Here is a 17,851-nt window from a genome sequence, read left to right as displayed (position 1 = left end):
TACACCAACTAACACAAACACCTTGAAAAAAAGTGGTAAAAAAAATAGACAGCTCTAGTGTCATGATGACACATAGATGTGAAGCATAAAATATTATAGTCACAGGCAATATATATACATATACTGTATCTGTGTATGAATATATACACATAAATCATCAAATATAGTTTGAAATGTAACTTATTCATGTGATGGCAAAGATATATTTTCAGCAGTCATTATTTCAGTCTCCACTGTCCAATGATCCTTAGGAAATCATTTTAATATGCTGATTCTGTGCTCAAGAAACATTTAAATTAAATTAAAATTAAACTTAAAATTAAATTAAATGTATGCATTTAGCAGACGATTTTATCCAAAGCGACTTACAGTAATTTCAGGCTATCAATTTTTACTTGTGTGTTCTACAGCGATAACAACTGACCAGAAGAATCCAGATGTAGAATGACTGCCATCTACAGGATGCATGAGTTAATAATAAGGTTAGATGCAAAACTGAGGCTCACAGAAAGCAGTCTGTGGTTACCTTTTGTATGCGGAGTGGTCATTTTTGACACTGCACTTCATGTTCTTCAGTTCATCCAGCACGGCAAACATGTTGATGAACTTCCCCAGCGTGAGCAGATAGGCTTCAGAGACAAAGTCCTTCCTCCGCTCGGCGTGACACAGTCGACGCACTTCCCCACAGAAGCGATCTATTGCTGTCCTCTGAGAGTTAAGTAAAATATTAGAGAAGGATTAGTGTATCTCACAACACCTTGAATTCAAATCTGTAAAACGGCACCAATCTTTACCTGAAAGTACATGAAGTTCATTAGTTTAGTGACTTCCGGCTCCAGCACTTCCACGGTCTTCTCATAGATCTCCACCCTGTTGGGCTGTTCATTACATTTCACCTGAGAGAGGGACAGATGGAGAGGGTCAAAACAACAGACTTCCAGTCTGTGAAGGTGGTGCTGTGAGTTTTTTTGACTGGCTTTAGGCGTGACTAATTTACCTGAGGAATAGCTCTTGAACAGCTCCTCCAAGTATACAGCATCGTAGCATACTCCTGTCCTTCCTCTAACATCTCATTCTGTAACACAGCAAAAGATCTCCATGAAATGAAATGATGACACTGGAGCAAATGAAAGCACACAGACTTATTCTACATACATACATACATAGATACAAGTCTGAGGCCACACTGAAAATCTGGATTTTTTTTGCCTAAATAAATTATATTGATTGATTGTTTGATTATATTTAAAAAAAAAAAAAAAAAAAAAATTCTCAAAACATTGTTTTAGGATATTGAAAAAAAAGTAAAATACAGACAAGTTTAAGATTTATTCTACACCGTTTCTAGATAAAAATAAATGTTAATAAAAAAATATTTTAATGTTTTTAATATTTAAATTTTTGTAATATATATAATAATAAAAAGTAAATAATAATGCAAAATAGATTTAAAAATAGAAATCCGATTTCTGAACTAGTGACCTCAGAATTTAAGCCCAATGTATTATTACTTCACAGATTCTACAATAAACCTTCATTTAATGTTGAATGAATTTCTAGAGAACAGATTAGCCCACTTAGTCTTAAGATCTTAACAAGTCTCTAAAGAAACTTTGAAGAAAATCTCCCCTAAAGTAACAACAAAAAAACCTTTCACTATTTCATGGACACTCTGAGACTTTGTGTGTGTGTGTAGCACCACAATACATCCACACACACCCTTCAATTCCTCAATGATGCCAAACAGTCCCTCACAGCTATTATCTCTCACTAATAGAGCACACAGCAGTTCACATTCAATACAAAAACCATTCAGAGCGACCTACTCCGCTTGGCCAGGCTGCTCAAACGAACATGGTGAACGTGGACAATGAGAGAGTCTAATGGGCCCTCTTAAATCCACTCAAGCCCCTTACAGACTCCTTTAGCAGGACGTCCAGAGGGCTGGCTTGATGGACTGGTGGCCGAGGTTTGGTGATTTAAAGAAGGTTAGCTAAGATAGAGTTGAACAATTGCCTGTTTTTGTGGAAATGTTAAGAACTTACCATGCTGGAGTGGACGGTGGCCTGCTCGATGTAACGGGCGATGCCGGTCACAAAAGCATTGCGGTCCTCAAAGTTGGTGTTGAAGTTGGGCTAAGGGTGGTAAAAAGAAAAGGTCTGGTTATGCAAGCACTGCTTGTACATCTTGTATTTTGGGTTTATATGTTTTAAAATGCACTGCAGATCTAGGTCAGTTGTTACCTGGTAAATGAGGGAGGAGGGCAGAGGCTCAATGCAGGGCTGCTGGTCTGGGAGCGGCAGCTCCTCCAGCAGGTCCACATTGGACAGAGCATCTTCCAGAGTCACTGTGGATGCCATCGCTCTAGAAGAAAACACATAAAACACATCTGAGGCAAGGATAACGTACCATGAGAACTATGAATAAAGAGCATATTTATCAGAATGTGCTAGATTAATCCCATGCGATTGTCACGTGCATCTTATCAGTAAAGCTGGTTCTGTGATTCTGCATTTACTATACACAGCTGTAGTTCCAATTAATATGAATTAAGTAAATGTTTGGAACAACTTTTTCACACCTCACAGTGTCGAGTGTCAGAATAAAAGTGCCATCCTCCTTCCACTCTTCCCTTTATGGGGCAAAACCTCATACCATGTCCTAATCTTGCACAATGCAAAAAAGAGAAAAAAAAAGGCAGCACTTCCCTGTGTTGACAGTGATTAAACTGCTAGAAATTCCCAACTAATATTACATTGAAAATATAAAAATTGTTGTGAAATCTCACTCATCTAGAACCTGTTCATTAATCAAACATCATCTGATGGGCTGTGACTGGGTGTCATGTTTTGCAGCAGTTTTACATCTAACATGGAAAGACAAATTGCTTGTTGCCTAAACTGGACACACAAACACAGAAGTGGCTGACACACATTTAAAGGACAACAAAAGAGGAAACACTATGAAGGGCAGAGGAAATGGTGATAGGATGCTGTGGTCTTGCAGCGATTATAAGAGATAAGCAATGCAGATATCCTTATAGAGCTGTGCTTATTACTGCCACACATCTACACTCATTTAGGAAAAACAGGAGCACCTGATGTGATCGTGGTGGTGCACTTCTAGAGAGCTAAAAGAGAACTTAACAGAAGACAAAAGCAGAAGGAGATACATTATCAGGAAGCGAGTGAAAAGAAGAGAGTAGGGCCTGCAGCCTATCACGAAGAACAGAGTCTCTAGAGAAACAAAGCGATGTTATCAAACACACACTACTGCTGTGGCTGCTACTGACAGCTGCTTCTACCAAGTGTTTTGTCTGAGCAGCTGTACTCTTACATGCAAATCATTCACACTTAATTGAAGCTGAAGAGTATCATTGCTTTAATGTTAAGGTATTAGTATAAAGTGCAGAGAAATCTAAGTAAGCCACCATTTTTTTTAAAACCAAGTAAAGAAAATTTTAAAGTTGAAGCAAGCACAATATGCTTTCTAAATGTAAATATCTAGGAAAATACAATAAGTTATATTAGCCACACTTCAAAGTTTTCAAATACAATCTCCATTACTTTTATTAATAATAAATAAATAAAAAGTCCTTACGTCCTGAATAGCATTTATCTAAACCAAGACTTTCAGCTCTGATTAAAGACCTTAAGGACTTAAATTTGTGGTTGGGTGAAATTAAAACCTGTATTATACATGTAAAGACCTGTATTATTATGTGAAACAGTTGATTATCAATATTTCCCATGCATCTCCTAATCTAAACTGACTTTTAAAAAAATAAATGTAAACAAATAATAATAATTACTGTTGAAAAATAACTGATTACATTTATGGCTGTCATCATGATTAAATAATCATAAAAAGTCTTCATTGCAGCATTGCATTTATACATACTCCTAATGCATTTAACATGAAGTTGACTGTTTAAGAAATTTCTTGATTTAAGAAACAATTATTAGCCTGTTCTGGATGTGCATTTTAGATGTCATGCAATTAATCAACAATAGAAATTGCAACTACAATATTAACATTCAGAAAAAAACTGGTACAAAAGCTGCCATGGGAGTGGTGCAATTTCAAAGGTTACTAATATGCCCAATTTAGGTACTATTATGCACAGTTCAGGTAGTAAGGTACCTTTAATGTACTAAAATGCAGGTTTTTTTAGGTAAATAATTTCCCAATGCCCTACCCCAGTGACAGCCTTTGTAACTTTTTAATCGATGAATATAATTTGCCATAATGCAGCTCTAACAGAACCTAACAAACCCAAACAGAAATGCATATAGATCAAAAATCTGATCTTTGACAGTGAACGGAGATCTGTGAAAATAAGTGATGTAACTCACACTGTAACTAATCACACAATTGCTACGCCCTAAGTGTGTAGGAATGTATGAGCTGGTGATGTAACTGCAGCTGCTATTACCATGCTACACCCACTTCTGGCAGCTCCATTAATAAACCCATATTACGAATATTCAAAAATGAACAACTAATCCACGCAGGATGCAACCAAATTGAACAATCTTACTGTCCCTTTAATTTCCAAAACAGCGCGCTTGTTTTTTTTAAAGCTTAACACGGCATGAAACCATAAAGGTCAGTATCTTTCTTTGAAAAGGAAGTTGGTTAGAAGTTGTGGACAACAAAACAAAACAAAACAAAACATGACAGGTCAATATTGTGATTTTATTTGCATGTGAAACTTGAACAAACACTGTTGCTGATGGCATAAACTAGCACATTTCACTCTAGGTTCACTTGCTTCAAATAGAATGCAAATGTAAATGATAATACATAAATCCAATTTTTGGGATTAAACAACCTTTCTTAATTGCTGTGAGGCAAAACGGAACTTGTCTTGAGTAAGCAGAACATTGTTCCTCTTTAGTACTGTAGTAGTTCCCAATCTCATTTGTTCAGATGACACATTCTTAGAAAAAAATGCTGACATGCAATCAGAAATCTCATCTTTTCTTATTACTCAATGGCAGTAAAGCAGATAATTAGGCCTACAGGTCCGGTCATTGAGAAGGACGTGCTTCACTCCATCAGCAGCGCAATGATGTTTAGAGACCACAATCATTCCACAGCCTCGTCATGTCGCTACAGTTCTGGGGCAGGTCATGATCAAGCACAGTCATACAAATGGGGACAGAATTAGAGAAGATTGGAAACTTGCTAAAACATTTGGCCTTTATTTATCTTTTTGTTGGATGGCCAATTTTAGGGCGGAAATAACAAAATGTGGAAGTTCAATCTGTAGTTTAAAAAAAGCCCTAGAGCTGTCAAAAAAAAAAAAGTGTTGCATTTTGAGTCATCTTCATTTAGATATAATATAGATATGCAAAAATACAAAGCTGAATCAAAATATGCAAACTGTAATGATAAAAACTTGCTTAAATTTAAAAAGGACATCACTGAAAGCATGTCATTTGTTCATGAATTGTACTAGACTGGTTGTGCCTCACATTTTTGATTCATTTAAATCAACCAGCAGAAAGAGTTGTTTGTTCATGAATCAAACTAAACTGGATGCATTGTATACTTTTGATTCAATTATAAGGTAAGAGTGAGTGATAAGACTAAATCCTTATTTTACGGTGTGAGAAATTTTATTTCATGACAATGATATGTACCTCAATATAGCTATTTTTATTTTATTTTTGTTTTTAAAATTAAGAAAAAGAAACAAATTACAACAACAACAGAACAAAAAATATGACAAACTTTTGATTTTTTCAGCTACAGTAGGCTAGGTTTAACATGTAGAAAGAAATTACAGAAACTGAATAAATAAAAAAAACGGCATAGTCTTTACTGTACCAATCAAACATAATTCACATTAATCATGACAGACAGCAGCAGGTAAATAAAGCTGCTGTTCCTTTTTTTTTTAAGACTGACTGCATGAATCCAGAATACTGAAACATGTCGCGGTAACGATTATGTATCATACCACCCAGCCCAATTATAAGGTGCTGATTCCCAAGAATCCCTCATCCATGAATCGTACTAAACTGGCTTAATGTTTGTATTTGCATGCAGCCCACTATTACTTTGAAGTACACGGTCTTTGTCTCATCACTTTTAATTTAGAAACACATTCACAACTTTGGTAAAAAATATGACTTGTTTTGTTGAATATGGTTCAGTGGTTTGTCACCCTGTTGTCAGTCAGATGAGCTCAGTGTTTCTTGGTGAGAATAAGCTGTAAAGTGAATCAGGCTTAATGCCAATTGTGGATACACAAGACTGCTAAACCAATTAGACAAAAAAAAACATTGGGCGCTGAACTTGGACGTCACTTGACATTGGACTGTTCTCAGTTTGACAGGCAGGGTGGAGATAAGACACTGATTCTGAGCATATGCATGAATAACAACCTGAAATACAAGAAAAACACTTAAGCTACTCTCTAGTCACACAGTCCTATGGAAATCAAAACACAATCAAAACCAACATAAAACATCCAGACCAAATAATCCCTGAGACTCATTGTGCCATCTTCAGTGTGACTCCCCATATGCCCTGGTCTGGCTGTCTGCCCTAAGCTCTTTTACTCTCTGACGTTTACTAAGTCAGTATTACAGTACACTGACTCACCTCCACACTAAGAAGAAGATTTAGATATTTACTGACCATGCCAAAACATGACATCATCTCCTGCTGCATGCAGGATGATAAAATAAAAAAAGCATCTTTTGCACGTTTACTGTGGATTCAACACCTACTGCACAGTGTCTTCCTCCCTGAAATGTTCACATTTTCACACACACATTTTTCTCTCGTGGCAGCAAAGGTGGTGGCACATGTCCAAAAACTTCACAACATGCAGAATGCCCTGGTGTGCTCGCTCACAGAAAATGCCCACAACTTTGACAAATGCTGCTTTCACCTCTCACTCTGCACTCATTTCGGAAAAATGCACACAGTCAACATGAATATCATAGACTGAACAGCATATTCTGCTGCATAACACAAACTAAGTAAACTTGTGATTTCCTGCCACCAACTAGGCCTGTCGCTATAAACAATATATTAACGTATCGTGCAACATATGTACATGACCTCAATCATTTTTGGTGGTGTAGTCGTGAAGAGCTAGTTCAAATTTAAAACTAAACACGTTTCATCTGCAGATTTGGTCTTATTTAGGGATCTGTGCCTTTGTGCATACAGACATCTGACTGCTAAGTAGTGATTGTGTTTTTCAACATTAGTGTGCACTCGTTATTTACAGAGAAAATAATGGCCAGGAAAAATCTGTAGATAGAAAAATCTCCATACAAGGTCATTGTGCATTTTTCTTTTTTACTACTCGTTACTTGGCACTTTAAAATAATATATATATATATATATATATAATAAATAAAAGTTTATTCACTATTTATTTATTAATAAGGTATCTAATATTTGGATACTTAATTCCCACAATCTAAATATTCTCAAAAATTAAAGGTTTGTTGTCATTTGGAAGTGTGTAGGCCTTCTTGCATTTTTATGCTGTTACATTATGATTTTAAATATCTTCTATATCTATATGTCTTTAAAATGACAATAATATTGATTAATCGCAATTAATTCTGGGGCAATAAATCGCACAACAAAAAGTTTATATTGTGACAGGCCTACCACCAACTGTATCACCAGCATTCATGTATGATTGTTGCATTTCACCTCCTAGAAGCAGAGCTACACAGAAATTTCCAATTCATAATAATGCAGTCCTCCGCTTATTCACCATGGTAAAACTAATAATGAACATATCAAATGAACACCAATAGAACTTTTTCACATTTCCGGGGGTTCTCAAAGCATTTGTCATCATAGTTGGGTAAACATAGAGGTGAATGAAAATTACAACAAATATCATTTTTACATACCCATTTACCCCAATAGCAAAAGTAAAAATGGCACAGCATTTCTATGACTTTCCAAATTTGGTGAAAAAACTATTGAGAGATTGATTACACTGGTCAGAAGAGAGAAAGATGTCAAATTTGCCATCACTCCCTCATACAGCAACAGCGGTGTTAACCAGTTTTCTGTTATTTAATGTAACGGTATTAAAACAAGGTATACTGCTAAAAATGTACACATTAAAAAAAACGGAAAGAAAAAAAAAAACCTTCAGCCTGTGAAAAGGGTCCATATGTTTTAACAAAAATTTTGCATATGCATTTGGTCGGAACACCCTACAGATCGTGTCAATACAAATGAATGACTTATGGTCTGTTTGTCAATGCTAAATAATTTGCTGAATCATAAAACCCACTCAGGCTGCCACAAAGGCACAAACAGCTTCCTAAAAGCATCATTATCAGAATCTCAGAAGGGTGTGGGCTGATAATGGCCTGCTTGAACTTCCAACAATCCCTCTGACCTCCAGCCAATGAAGACATTTCCACTTTCTTTTCTCTCTCAAAGTCATTTTCAGTCCAAAAACAGAAGAGGATTAAAAACTGACACAATAGAATTGGTTTACAGACATAACCTAGTTCTATCAAGACTAAAGGGATTTTGGATAGAAAACCTGACAGAGTGGTTTAAACCATGTTTAGTCTCAATCTGCATTAAAGAAACAAACTGACAGGGTATTAGAAGACAGTCTGAAAGTTTACAGTGCTGTGATTAACTGAAGTCGATGGCCCTGATTAGAGATGGTCAACCCGGATGAAACCCAATGCTAATCTCTAAACCTTAATCTTAAAATGGCATGCAGAATAGCAACATCAAACATATGTAAGAAATATATTATATATGTAATCCATTCTAGGAAATAACTTTATGAATCAAATAATTCCTTTTATTAAAGGGCAATACCTGTATATACTTGAATTCATTATCAGGGCATTTCCTTAAAACATACTTTTCACCGTCACCAAATACTTTATATTATTTTGACATTCTACAACAGTTTAAAAAAGACAACAACCTCAGATAGAGGTGTCAAAGGTAGGGGTGGACATTTTGCGCCAAGAAATTTGTGCAGATAGATAGATAGAAAGCTAGATAGAAAGCTAGCTAGCTAGCTAGCTAGATAGATATGTCCAGTTGTGTAACGTAACGGAGTGATACTTCGTAACGATACTTAAGTATTTTAGGGCGAATCTGTAGTTAGTTTACTTGAGTTTTCATATTTCTGTCTTTTACTCACTTCTGTCACTTTTACTCCACTATATTTCTTAATTAAAATGTATACTTTTACTGCAATACATTTGCCCGAACATGTTCGTTAGCTACTACAAAATAAAGTCGGAAGAACACAGGCTTCAAGAGAGCAGGTTTGACAAATCCGTGGTATAGCTAGCTCTTGCAAGTTTAAGACTAACGTACTAAAAAACACTTTTCCGCACAAGTTCTCGCACAACCGGGGAAACTTCATTTTCCACTCAAGTCAAGGCTGGGGTGTGACGTATATCGTCTGTAATAATATGGTGTTGTTTTAAAGATGTGCGATCAACACACCCAAACACACCCATAGTGCACGCGCACACAACGTGATTTAGTCAGTTAAAATGCATTCAAAAATTAAGAGAAGCGAAACGCCTCTGTATGTATTTTATATCTCATTTAATATAACGTTAGTTAATCTATCACACATTAAGAGTGCCGTTTTTCTCCAGATATCAACATAAATGTAGTATTGATTTTACACAATACAGTAAGTACTTACATTTTAGATTCATGTTTTTGCTGTATTTCACCAATGAAAATATTTCCAAACAGCTGTTTTGCGTTGCTGTGCGAAACACAGGACGGCGTTTCCTGTTTTTCGAACGAATGATTCAGTGACTCACTCATTAAAACATCCCTGAATGAATCAACCTTTCGAATGAATCGATTTGATTCCAATGACTCGCTCGTTAACAGTGACTTGCCGCCACCTACTGGCGGCTTTAATTTTTACATTTCAAGTATCTTTTCATGTTTTAAATCTCTTCAAATCTCAATATTCAACGTTTAATGTTTTAAACAAAGCATTATTTATGCATTTGTAATAACTGCTGGTTAAATGCATCAATGCCCTCTCTGAGCTGCCATGAAACAGTCTGTAAATTAATTTAAATGCCACTTCAGATGCTGATTCAATATATGTGCAAAAACGTTTCTTATGATGTAATGAACACAATCTTGCTGCTCAAACTTTTGAATTTGCTTGTTATTTTACTTGCAATACATTTGTAAGTTTAATATAAATTAAAAAAAATACTTTTCATACTTAAGTACAGTAAATATCACAGTTTAAAACGTTTACTCAAGTAATATTCCAAACGGTGACTTCAACTCCTACCAAAGTCATTTTCTGGTATGATATCTGTACTCGTTTGTATGGATTTTAAGTACTTTATCCACCATTCCACGTCACCCCAACTACGCGACATAACACGCGCACACATTTTAAAATAACGTTACAAAGCGTTCCGTCGTGTTTTTAGTTCAGACAACTTGGATTATTTTAATGGGAGCGTTCTAGTTTGTCGCGTCTTTATACCTGTTTTTATACAGTCTGTGCTTCATACGCGCAGTCGCGTGTAGGCCCACCTCATCCACGACGTAAAACTTCAAACAACTCAAAGGAATTCAACCCAACAATACCTCTCCATTCTGTCTTACACATACAGAAACAAACAAACACACATTCTAGCACAAATTATAACAAAACTACGCGAACGCCGACTGTTTGACTGACCAGCTACAGAGAAAGCGACTGAAAAAAGACAACACCCAGGATGAAAGTAAGTCAAAACTCCGCTCTACCCACCCTTACTTGAGTTTCCAGGACAAACAATCCGCTTCAACTATTCATTCATGCATTTTCCGATGTGGTTTCCAGTTGCGAGGTGGCTGAGAGGATGAAGATAACTGGTTACGGTGGGTTTTGGTGGTTAATCTGTGGCGGTTTGGAGTAGCTGAGAGAGTTTGAGGAATCCTGCCCGCGGTGAGTGCTGTCGCAAACGCAGCTCAGGCTGGGAGTTCCTGTTGCGCTCTACAGGGAAATTCAACAGGAAACTCCAGCGCCGCAGTGCGGCTCACTTCCAGCAGGGGGCGTCCAGGAATATTCCGCACGAAACGATAGGGTTTTAAACTGTGAAATGGTTTTATCATGTGGAATCTAGAGTGAAATGTAAATATACAAATTTTAAAAATGCTACATCTTATATGTATATTTACTCCCATCCTATATCATTAATTTTTTGCTTTCATATTTGCTGCATTTCATATATTTCTATACCTCATCCTATTTATTTTTGTGCATTTTATATTTCATGGCATGTCATGACTTGTCATTGTAACTTTGTTGCACTCTCTCCAAGGCAAAACGGAATGTTCAGCAGCCGTTACTCTAGTTTCACATGATCCCTTAGAAAACATTGCATTCTAATATGCTGATTTTTTGTGCTCAAGTAACATTTATTATTATCAATGTTGAAAACAGCACAACTCGGCCCAATGTGCTTCTTAATATTTGTGTGGAATTCATTATTCAATATTTTTTTTAATTAATAGAACGTTCAAAAGAACAATATTTATAGTTGCTTTTTTCTAAAACTTTCTAAAAGCCTTTTCAATTTAATTCATTCTCACTATTATTTTTATCTTGCTGAATTTAAACTTTTGAATGGTATTGTATTAAAAAAAAAATTATGAGGCAACATTATATCTCAAAGTAAGAGCAATTTAATTTAAAATATGCAATCCATTCAGCAACATAAGCTCAACGGCATACAAATGTTGCCTACAATTTTCAAAGTTAGCAAATATTATGTACAGTACTTAAATTTGAGCTTTAAGTTTTTCTTTTCACTGTTGTGTGTAATATACATAATTAGATCAAATTAAATTACTTTTTTCACGTGCGCTTCACATATCCACTGCACAAAGACACTTACGTTTTACATATGACATATTGAGCCATAACACAGGCCAACAATGCTGAAAAACTAAAAACAGTCTTCACAAAACATTAAGTATCTTGATGCAGCAGCTGCGCTCTAGACAGAGTAGACAATTCAACACAGTTTCACAGTTTACAGAGACAAAGTGCTACTTCTGTACCAATGAAGTGCAATTGGGATAATGTATCTCTCTCATGTGCTATTATGTCAGATATCCTGGGAGAGAAAAACAAGAACAGTACAGCAGCCGTAATGCAGTAGTTCAATAAATAATCTGTTTTGTGTTCAGTGCTCTGGATTGAAAACATGCTCAATCTGTTAACACGGTTCAAATCCTGCCATTAGCGACAGCGCCAAGGACTCCACTAAAAGACAACAGGAACACATGGTGAGTAAAAACTAAATATCTCTGGATTCAATCATTATTCACAGAAAAAAAAAAAAAAAAAATATATATATATATATATATATATATATATATATATAATACATTTCAATTTCCATGCACTTTTTTTTTGTTGCATTGGGACATTGACATGTTTTTAATTCTTACTCTCAAAGATTATCAATGTATTTTATAACTGTAAGGGAGCAATGAACACTGTGTAAGGACCATGTCAATCGGAAAACAGTTCCTGCATGGAGCTCTCTTCAAACAAGCTGGTTATCTGAATCAGCTCTGTTAAATAAGAGATACATGGAAATTATGCAGAGGAACTGAGAACCACTGCTTTAAATACTTCCATAATGCACTGTTCTTGTTTGCATTAGAGTATAGTCATATAGTCATATAGTCATTTGGAGTTAAATACAGACAACATTAGTGAGATTCACCCTGTTATTTTAAAATGCACAGCAGTGGAGGACTTACAATGAGGAAATGAGCCTCTGCACACGGCCTTGTTTAAAATAGCCACCAGAAACATGTGACAGTTTTTAAAATCCGACTCCATTTTGTCAATCGACTCGATTCTGAGGAAAAAAAGGAAAATATTTAACGAATGGTAAAATCCGAAAAGGGAAGTAAAACCTCATCCTCATCAAAATGAAGTGAAAGCTGCAAGACAAGGACAAGTGGCTAGACTTAAACATCTAGAGATTCCACACATGAAGAGTTTTAAACTTACTTCCAGGCCATAAAACCAGCCTGCCATCTGTCTGACAAAATGAGAACTAAAGTTCAGCACTTTCATGATGGCCTCCTTGACAAAACTGACCTGCAAAGAGAGTTACTGGAATTAATGGATCAAAAAATAACACAAATGTCTACAGTATAAAGGTGTAAAAGTAGGCCAACCATCATTGGGAAGACAGCTAACTGAATTAATAAGAAAAACTCCAATTGTAACATGCAACCTTTTTTTGACAGACACATTTTTTGGCATGTATATTTCCCGCTTACTTTCTCTCAGAGCAGACATCGGTCACGAATGGTGGACAAGTATCTGTAGTGGATTTTGATGAGCTGGTCAAGATCCTTTGCCTCCTGTACTTGGTGTTAAATTTTAGACCTGTACTATGCAGGATCTGTGAATGAAGGTGTATGTCCACAAGGTAATAAAAGGATGACTAAAATAAAAAAATAAAGCCTATTTGATGTATTTCAGACCTAGCCTTGTCATGATGTAGTTATGCAGGCTGTTGACAAAGTGCATGAGTTTGACCCTCAGGAAAAACATCCTGTGAATCTGCTGGTTTAAGGCCTCCTTCTTGCTTCTTAGCAGCTACTGTCAAATCTGTGGGAAGACTCTTTAGTAAGATCCTATTTGAACTAGTGAATTGAAATCATCCTGATCTGAAAGTACTGTGAATAAAATAAAAAAAGACCTGTGATCGCTGAACTACAATGAGAACTATGAAGTTACATAAATATGAAAAATATTGCATATTTAATAACATATCCACTAGCTTTACTTCCCACTCCTTTTAATACAAGTAAACATAAGTAATGAAAACTTCAGAAGAGAAATCATATCTCACCACTGAACCGCAATGTGTCCAGGTTATATTTTGCCCATTTGATCTGAAGCAGCAGTAGAAAGATCTGATTGCAGATTTTCTGACACTAATAACAATATCTACAGGCCATGGAACCTGGTGAGAGAAAATAAAAAGGCATTCAGATAACTATCATCAAAACAAATACATAAATTGACATTTCAAAACAAATGCTTACGGTACATTTGATTATTTATGGTGTTATTACAATCTTCAAAGCATAAAAAGCAAAATGTCAAAATTAAATTAATTGTGGCTTTGTAACCTTGTAACTCAACATAAGTCTATCAAGGTTATTCACTGGCTGCTTTTTTTCTTGCAGGATCAATAGTTTCAAGAAATATAGGCAACCTGGAATCATGAGAAAAAAAAAAACAGGATATTGAGTGGTATTTCAGGTAGGGCTGAATGGTAAACCACAGGATCTCTAGAGATACACGTGCAGTACCGGCTGCTGTCCTCGTGGTGGCGCTGACCAACAGACTCTTGCAGCTGCACATTAAGGAATGCCAGCTGCTGCCAGCTCTCCTTCTCCAGAACTTTTTCAAAGATGGATGTGTAGAAACCATACATAGTATCCCCTGCTTCCAAAAGGAAGTAGTTTATCATGGCCTGCAAGTACCCCAGAAGCCTAAGATCAAAAATTAGAAAGTTAATCTTCAATGCACTACTCAGCAACAAACAATTCATCTGCAGTATCTCACATGTAGTCTTTTTCAGGGTTCTCATGAGGCTCCCACAGCATTCGATTTATCTCCTCTCAATATGGGGATACAAACAGCAGCGGAGCTCAAACGTCTGACATGTCACAGACTCAGAGGAGCGGACCGAAATCACATAGCTGCCAGAGAATTTCTCATGGAAGTCATTTTGCTCCAAATAAAGCCTGCAAGACATAACACAATCTCAATCACTTCAATGGAAAACATGCTAATGAAATAGTGACTAACCAAACATAGTTTACATTTACATTTATGCATTTAAATAATTTATTCTGTATTCTGCTGTTACCTTGCAAAATTAATGGCCAGCAGGGGGTCATGGAATTTTATTAATCATTGTCAGAAATATTAAGACATATTAAGCTAAAATAAACAAAAATGAAGTAAACTAAACAAATGGTTATTATCATTAACAAAAACGTTACTAATGTAAAAATGTGAACATGCAACAAAAAACTAAACAGAAAATAGAAAACAATACACACACACACATATATATATATATATATATTCATTAGTATATATACACATATATATACACACACATACATACACATATACACATACATATATATGTGTGTGTGTGTATATATATATATATATATATATATATATATATATATATATATATATATATATATATATATATACACACACAATTTTTAAGGGTTTTTGTACCTTTGAATTATAAATTCTTTGGCAGGGTCAAATAAGTGACCATGAAATATTCCATTCGTCTGCAATCTCAAGGTATGGCCTGACCGTTTCTACCCAGAGACAGAAAAGGAGCGCCACCTGATAGAAATAAACAAAAAAGAGCATTACACGAATAAATGTACAAATGTATGCATCTACTGCTCAATACCAAAACCAGACACACTTACAGACTACTCGGAGGCCTCACTCACGCTATCATACTCTGTTATTGCCTTGTAGAGGGTGTTGAGTAAGTGTGAGGCTTGTAACACATTGGGCGTTACGGGCGGCACATCAGCCACTTCTGTGCAGAAATACATGTGCAGCATAGAGATCTGAGCCAGATGAGGACTTAACCGTTCCAGCACAGATGACAAAGTCACTGTCTCATCTATGAACAATCACTATAAAATCAATACTATAACAACACAAAAATAACTGAGAATATATTTGATACACACAGAAAAAAAAAAAAAAAAACTGGTCTAAGACTAACTTACTTTCTACTAAATTGCACAGATAATTACCAATTACCAGCAAGCAACACATTGAATTAAACATGAGATTTTCTTGTAAAACGTACTCCAATAATCTTTTTAATTAAATAAAAAAAGTTTTAAATAAAACGTATATACATATATATTTTTACGCCCTTTTGCAATAATGTCTTTCTCAATAATACTGAGCTCCTCTTTAAAGCTGGTGAAGTATTTATACAGGGCCCACACAAATGCTTGGTAGGTCCTGAAGGGAGGGTCAGAGCTCGTCGTGGAGGACAAGGAGGAGGAGGAAGAGTTAAGACCTGGAGGACAGGGATCTGTACTGTGGCCGGTAAATTTATCAATAAACTTAGCAGTCGGGAAACAGCCTGCCCATAGGCTGCTATGTGCTCCAGTACAGAGTTAAGATAGTTCTGTACAAAAACATACATATTGATAAAAAGCCACTTTGAACCAATCATCTGGTTGAAAAACAGCTTCCACTCACATTATTTAGATGTGTGACCACCACATCATTCCTCACAGTCACCTTGAAAACGAAGTTTCTTTACACCACAAAAAAACCTGAGGGGAGGCAGAAAAGAACACATGATCTTGATATGAGCAATCAGTCATCTTTGTGATGCATTCTCTTCTGGTTAAGGAAACATTCAAGTGTCAACAACCAGGGCAGATGTAATCTTGTGGGGAAAAAACTCCATTCCGGAACTGCTAATTTCCTGCAGGTTAAAACTTGCATTCTAAACCTTATCCACATATGCAACCTTCACAAACTTCACATATGCACTTTCCTTTGGTAAGAACAGGTTTGTCCAGATTATTAAATGTAATCATGGCAAGAACATACACACGTACATACATACAAACATAAAAAAGATAATCAAAAATATTTTATGTTTTTTGAAAGTATTTATTTGATGGGAAATATAGTAAAACATTAAAGGTACCTGTACAAGCAAAAATTTCTTACCAGACATTGTAGAGGTTGCAAGTGGAGGCTGTGTGGAAAGCGGGGAGAGTTGGGAACCCAATACGAAGTGACAGTATGCTGCTCAAACCAAGCCTTGGATTCCGGCTCACCCACTACAAGAACAAGACTCAGTGAGAACTAGGAATTCTGAAAAAAATAAAAATAAATTCATTAACTGAGGGCTACTATAAGAAAATGTGCTGATACTGTCCCATACCAGTCCAGGTGACTTGGACAGTCTTTCTCATTCTGCTCGTGGTCCTCCTGAATGTATATCAGTATATCAGGTTATTTTCAATCAAATTTGACCATATTTTGCATCAAATAAAGATAGAAAAATGTTTTCACTTTATTTATTTTTAATATACTTCAAAATGTAAAACCATGAAAAAAAAATCGACCATTTAATAAAAAAGTTTTTTAATCAAAGCTAGGCCTTCAAACAAATGTACTTTTTTTTTTTTTTTTTTTTTTGGTATTTCCCTCAAATACTTCTTCAGTGTCCTTTTCACAAATTAAATTGATAAATAAATGGACGAGTTAATGGATGAACTTGAAAAATACTAACTGTACTTGAAACCTGCTCTTTGGTTGTGAAGCTGACAGAGGCAAGCTGTTGTCAACAGCTGAGGCTAGCAAAATAAGAACCCCATAACAAGGGTGTTTGCTACATGTCAGAGATGAACCGAAAATATGCGTAACTTATATCTCTCGAATGTAATCCTATGGCGAAAGTCGAATTTAGGGCAAAGTTTAACTGAGTTTATTTAATTATCATTAACATATTTATTATCATTTCCCCTGTTGCCGCCTCCATCACTTCAGATGCTACTTCTACAGTGCCGTGTGAATAATAATGAGGCAGGAGAGCGCATTACTGCCATCTATCGAACAGACTCAAACATGACGAAACACAGGCTGCGTGCCTACCTGTTTTTATACAGTCTATGGTCCCTACTTATCCTGGGTCGCAGTGATTTTGCCAAGACATGTTCCTGGATCAACATCTTCTGATGATCCTGGATCAACATTAATTTCCAAAAATAAAGACTT

At 35.9% G+C, this 17,851-nt stretch overlaps 1 protein-coding gene and 1 pseudogene across 2 annotated transcripts in view; both read right to left on the bottom strand.

The window, feature by feature from the left end:
* Window positions 1–11,069, bottom strand: part of LOC128015706 (cytoplasmic FMR1-interacting protein 1 homolog) — a 38,513-nt gene extending 27,444 nt beyond the window's left edge. The window contains exons 1-6 of one of the 2 annotated variants that reach the window (XM_052599765.1): window positions 10,778–11,069; window positions 2,244–2,364; window positions 2,046–2,135; window positions 998–1,075; window positions 795–896; window positions 527–708 (exon numbers count right to left, since the gene is read on the bottom strand). In XM_052599765.1, coding sequence (XP_052455725.1) covers window positions 527–708; window positions 795–896; window positions 998–1,075; window positions 2,046–2,135; window positions 2,244–2,360 — 569 coding nt within the window. In that variant the 5' untranslated portion in view covers window positions 2,361–2,364; window positions 10,778–11,069. The remainder of the gene's footprint in view (window positions 1–526; window positions 709–794; window positions 897–997; window positions 1,076–2,045; window positions 2,136–2,243; window positions 2,365–10,777) is intronic. The other variant, XM_052599764.1, reaches the window with a different exon arrangement.
* Window positions 11,070–11,671: 602 nt separating this feature from the next.
* Window positions 11,672–16,805, bottom strand: LOC128015122 (gamma-tubulin complex component 5-like; annotated as a pseudogene).
* Window positions 16,806–17,851: the final 1,046 nt, after the last annotated feature.

The sequence above is a fragment of the Carassius gibelio genome, chromosome A6, assembly GCF_023724105.1.
Source record: "Carassius gibelio isolate Cgi1373 ecotype wild population from Czech Republic chromosome A6, carGib1.2-hapl.c, whole genome shotgun sequence".
NCBI lineage: Eukaryota > Metazoa > Chordata > Actinopteri > Cypriniformes > Cyprinidae > Carassius > Carassius gibelio.
This window is presented reverse-complemented; position numbering and strand designations above follow the sequence as displayed.